Below are 5,694 nucleotides of genomic sequence, written 5' to 3' on the forward strand. Positions count from 1 at the left end.
TTTCGCTGTGAAACGCGGCTACAGGATGCCAGAAACCAAGAAACAAATAAAACGTTGCACTTGTTTCAGTCACACCTTGTTACGCAAAAAAACATACCCAGATTTACACTGAGATTTAGCTTCTCATTTGTCACTTTATCTCATTGTGCCAGATTAAAACACTGTACAGCTTTGACTGCCTGATTGCCATCTAATCAGGTTTGCAGGGGTTTTTTTTTGTTTTGTTTTTAAATATGCTTAAATGTCTTGGTTATTTACTTTGGTTATTTAAATATGCATGCAAAAAAACTGAAGCCAGCTCCTTAAGTCAAGGGTATCCAATTCTGCTCCTGAAGAGTTGAGCTCCGACACACTTGCCTGGACGTTTCTAGTGTTTCTGAAGACCTTGAAAAGCTCGTTCAGGTGTGTTTCATTAGAACTGAAGCTAACTTCTGCAGTTTAGTTGCCCTCCAAGAACAAGGGTCTGTTCTTTGTACCTTGCTTAATACATCTAAGATGATTTGACAGATGCCAGATATACTAATCGTGATAACTGATCACTGGTGAATTTGGTTCTTTAAACGAATTTGCAGATTTGATTAAAATATCTGTATTAAACTGTCTGAGATTACTGCTCGTTCTTGTGTTCATTGGAAAGGGCAGATATATATCAATATTCAAAACCATGATCGGCTATGCAGCGATTGGCTGGCGGCAACTTGGCAAGACAACGTAATCACATCATATTGAAAAAGACGACCTTCATAATGAAACCGCCAAGCGACCAAAACGACGTTAAAGTTGTAATAAGATAAATGAAACGTGTACTGTTAGTTACGATTCCTAATTATTTCCGTTATTTCACGATTTCTAGTATTCCTTAGTATTCACTCCCATAATAGCTGTCACTGTTCAAATTAATGTCCGGCTTAGACCAACTGTAGGCCTACATCATGTGCTTAAGACTAAAATTATTACGCAATTATTCCCTCATGAATAAATCTCTCAATAAGTAAAACTGTCTGTGACTTATTTAGATAACATTATGATATAATTTTCTCTAATATTTTTTTTTTATTATTATTGTCCCTAGTTCAATAGGGTACTCTTGTAAGAAAGCTGCAGTGGCTGGGACAAACTTTAAATACCACCTCTGCTTAAAAAGATACAGTCTAATCCTGTTTATATGAAATGAGCCTTCTCCCGAGCAGGTTTGAGCTTACAGACCTGTTGCCATGACGGCAACTCCAGGATGAGCTTCGAAGATCCAATCATGGATCATGTCAAATCATCAACAGTAAAATCCAGATAACTGAGTAATACACATACGAAGAATGGCCCCAGGAGTAGACACCCCTGATTTAAAACCATAGTAGTAATATGCTTGCAATTATTAAAAGTAACTTAAAACAGGAATAGCCAAGTCTGCTCACAGACTTCAGTTCCTACGCTGCTCCAACACACATGCCTGTTATGTTCAAGTAAACCTGAACGCCTCGGTTAACCGGTTCACGTGTATTGAATTAGGATTTGAGTTAAACTCTGCAGGAAGTTTGTGCTCCAAGAGCAGGATTTGAAATCAATGACCCCTGCAGAAAATAAAACTCCAAAAATGCCAGTCTTTAGGACAACCATTTTATTAAAATTCTCTCAAGAGTGTACAATGTATAATATATGTCAAGATATGCAATGCATATAAGGTACAAGTTATATTTTCCACTATGGAAAGGTTTTTTTCTTCGAAGAGCAAAAACTTAAGAAAGACCTAAATCTTGGATAAATATTCTATTGAAGACTGCAATACATTTTCTGTGCCTGATCCAAAGGGCAGCATCTCTAGTAGATTATCATTTGTAACATACATAATATTCTATTCCAAGAAGAAGAACGAGACTTAGTTCTAATTTGTCCATCAAGTAATCACATTATCACACATGAAGTGTTTTTGGTAATGAACAGTAACTCTTGTTCTCCTCAAACATGTAACTTAAAGTACTGGACACATTGCAGTGAGGTGACCTAACTGGTTCTTTGCAGGTTTTGGCGTGTAACGGTGGTGCAGCGTTTGAGTATCTCCTGAGCTTGGGGTCTGGCTGGCACCTTGGGGGTGGAGGGCATCTTGTTGAGACTAGGGTCTGATCGGCTGCTGATCATCTTGTCTTCTGTGGGACTTTCAACGCTCAGTCTGCCAGAAGAGTCAAGCATAGGGGTGCGACTCCGGCGGAATTGCTGTTCCGCGTCCGAACGATTTAGCGAATCGTTGCCGGAGAAGCTGCTTTCGTCGCTGAACTCTTCGCTGTCCTCACTCAGACTTCTTTGCTGACCGTTCTCTGCAAACTGCACTCGGATTGATGGAGTCAACCATGTCATACTAGCGTCCGGCAGCCTACCCATTGAACGTGACATCAGCTTATCTCTAGGGTCCAGGGTGCCTCCTAGAGGTAGACGCAGGTTGCCCTGGGATCTGCTGAGCCCACGGTCGGAAGCCTTCAGGGAATAGTCTCCAGTATGTTGAAGCTGTGCCAAGTCAAGAGTGGAGCTGGTCATCTCCCTCTGAGCGGGCATCATGCGAATCCGTGGGTTATTGTACGGCTGCAGGTACATAGATGGTACAAAGCCCGCCTTTCGATTGTACCTGAGGGATAGAGACAAAACAGCTGTCAATCGTTGAGGAATGGGTACTGGGTGGGTCAATTTCATTCAGTGGAAGTGAACAAGGAAGAAGCATAGGCAACGTCGGTCCTGCAGAGTTTAGCTCCAATCCTGAAAAAAATACTCAATGGCCTGTAGCCTTAGTAATCCTTTATTATTATTAATTAATTAATTGTTAATTAATAATTAATTATTATTAATCCTGAAAACCTTGATTAGCTTGTTCAGGTGTGTTTGATTAGGGTTGGCGCTAAACTCTACAGGACAGCGGCTCACTAGGACCGACGTTGCCTGCTCCTGGTCTGCACAAACTAGTCCGCAAAAATGAGGATGTAAAGCAAGTGCCAAGTTTCCCCAAGCGTTATCTACACGACACACGAGCAAGTAAAACATTCCTTCCCGTAAAATGACTGGTGTTTATTTCAACTGGTTACAGCTGCTCATTTTCAGGAGTAAACAATATTGAGATTTACCTTACTATCCACCAGCCATTGTCGGACTTCTGTAACACCTCCACCACAGACCCAATCTCGACTGATATTTCATCACTGTTTATGGCTTTGAAACTTTTGGCTGCAACATAGAAAACACCTGAAGAAGGGAAACATAATAAGATTTGTTAAAGAATGTCCTGGTCAACAAATTTATCCATTATTAATATACAACGGCAAGGGTTTCCAAGAGAGTTTCCATGAGAATCCTGCAGAGTTTAGCTCCAATCCCAATCAAACACACCTGAACCGGCTAATCAAGGTTTTAGGATCCTTAGCAACTTCCAGGCGAGTGTGTTTTGGGGCATATTGGAGCTAAAGACTGCAGGATGTTGACCTTCAGGAGTAGGATTGGACACCCCTGTAAAGGGTTATTTTTTTTAGGCTGCTAGTTTTAATTTAAAGATGCATTCCCAGTGATTTGCAACAAGCAACTGACCACAATTCATTTTCAGTGAAACTTTACGGTATAAGCATAATTAGGTCATATAAACTGTGGTTTCCAAAGAAAGGATGATTCAGAGCAAACAGAAGAATGTGAAACATCCACACTGCGGCCAAACCGGTTTTATTTCCAGATCAATGTACACAGAACACACTAGAAACCACTAAACCATTTCTTACTTCCGCCATCCATCACATCAGGACCGTCATCAGCCATCTCAGCTCTCTGTAGATACGGAGCAGGAAACCAGGCGAGACGTTTGGCTTCATTCTCCACCAGCCACCATCCTGACAAGAAAAAGTCAAAAACAACAAGGTCAGCAAACAATGAAGAGTGTTCTTAGAGGCTCCCTGCTTCTAGATGCTGCCTGTGTAGTTCGGCCAAATGAGTTCTCACCGTTTTGGTCTTTAATGAGCACATCCACAATCTCATCCACTTCAACCTTGAAGGGCTGATTCTTGGTGTCCTTGGTCTCAAACGTAGCTACGCAGCGGTACGTTTCAGTAACAAAGGGTTGAGTCACCCCATTGTTCGTTTGAGTGGTCTCGGATGGCATGATCACAATACTGCAGAACAAAACAGAATCTTTAAATATTCTGTATACTATAGTTTATGTATTTATTTTCTGCTTTGCTTGTTTTGCAGTATTAGCTTACCTGTTTTTTGCAAAGTCAGCATTGAGGTCCTGGGATTGGGGAAGCAGGAACTGGATAAGCTCCGAGCTCTGGCAGATACGGGGATCGCTCTTCATCAGTTCACTGCAGTATTCGTCCAGAGTCTTCAGTCTGAGCATCGACTTACTGGCACTCCGCTTCTGCATGTTTCTCCGCACTCTTGCAGCTGCAAATGCATTTTTTTTTTATTATTACTTAACAATGAGTACTTGAATTTGTATTGTTTTAAGGGGAAACTAGCAGAGTATTTACCTTTGAACTTGGGAACAATCCTTCCTGACCTTTTAATGGGGTTTGAAGGGAATTTCTTCTTGAGTTGTCTCTACAGAAATAAGCATGCTTATGTTATTCTACTCAACTGAAGTCAACATATATACAGTATTTATACAGTAAAATAGGCCACATAAATTTTCAAATGAAATGATGAAGGAGACTTACATGCAGTATCTTGAAGTCTTCAAGCGATCTGTACACAGTGATTTCATTTTGATCTGACCAGAGAACGGTGGTCATGTACAACTGGGAAGAATGGGAAGAATGTGATTAGACGAATTTCAGTGCTTCTCTTTACATCAAAGCTCTCACTATACATTACAGTCTTCATGTTATTGTGTATTTAGTTAGGTAAGTTGGCCTACTGAATGAATTACCTATACATAAGATAGTCTATCCCTTTTTATATCTGGTGTGACCCTTCAAAATGACATATTCCAGTTTTAGTAAATCATGTTATCATAGCCTTTATTTTTAAAGTCAACTAGCTGAAGCATATTTTATGCTAACTGACAAAAACAATGTTTTACAGTGTGAATTACTTTTAAATGTTTCATGGAGCTGTTTGTAATTCCACATTGTTATGTTATTATTACTCCAGTAGCCTATTTACTTATATTATTAAATCAATTAATTATACGATACTGATCAGTTTTAATAATATGTAAAATTGTAATATGTTGGAACATTCTCAAACATCATCGAGGCTTTCATTCAAAACAACGGTAATGTAGCTTTTTAATAATGCATGCAAAATGTAAAAATTAAAAAGTCTTACTTTCGCTTGTTCTTTTTGCATCACTCCAACAAGCTGAATATTGACAGGATATCTTTGCTCCTCCATATTGATCAGGTAATAGGGTGCTGTAGTAGATGTGTTGTCTGCAGCTCTTGCTCTGATGTTTGACTGACTGTTGTCTATTTATACAGCTCCAGTCAGAGGCGGGAACATGCGCGGCGCGCGCGCGCGCTCCAGCTGCAATTTCACAAACCGGAGAGTCCGCTATTACATAAACAATATTTATTGGAAAGAGCATGTTCGTCTTTATAACAGAAGACACGATACAATACAATACAATACAATACAATACAATACAATACAATACAATAAAAAAATCTTCAAGATACAGTACAATTTTTGTATACATAACGGATTATACAACTTACACCATTTTTGACA

General features: G+C 39.6%; 1 protein-coding gene across 1 annotated transcript; it reads right to left on the reverse strand.

Moving 5' to 3' along the window:
- Positions 1-1,921: 1,921 nt before the first annotated feature.
- noxo1a (NADPH oxidase organizer 1a) lies at positions 1,922-5,473 on the reverse strand. Its single transcript, XM_079872520.1, has 8 exons — positions 5,293-5,473; positions 4,680-4,760; positions 4,494-4,563; positions 4,224-4,407; positions 3,964-4,133; positions 3,747-3,854; positions 3,105-3,222; positions 1,922-2,614 (listed from the first exon to the last, which is right to left on the reverse strand). Exons 1-8 carry the CDS (start codon positions 5,356-5,358, stop codon positions 1,999-2,001), a joined length of 1,413 nt encoding a protein of 470 aa, XP_079728646.1. The 5' UTR covers positions 5,359-5,473; the 3' UTR covers positions 1,922-1,998.
- Positions 5,474-5,694: the final 221 nt, after the last annotated feature.

This window comes from Squalius cephalus, assembly GCF_949319135.1.
Source record: "Squalius cephalus genome assembly, chromosome: 1".
Classification (NCBI taxonomy): domain Eukaryota; kingdom Metazoa; phylum Chordata; class Actinopteri; order Cypriniformes; family Leuciscidae; genus Squalius; species Squalius cephalus.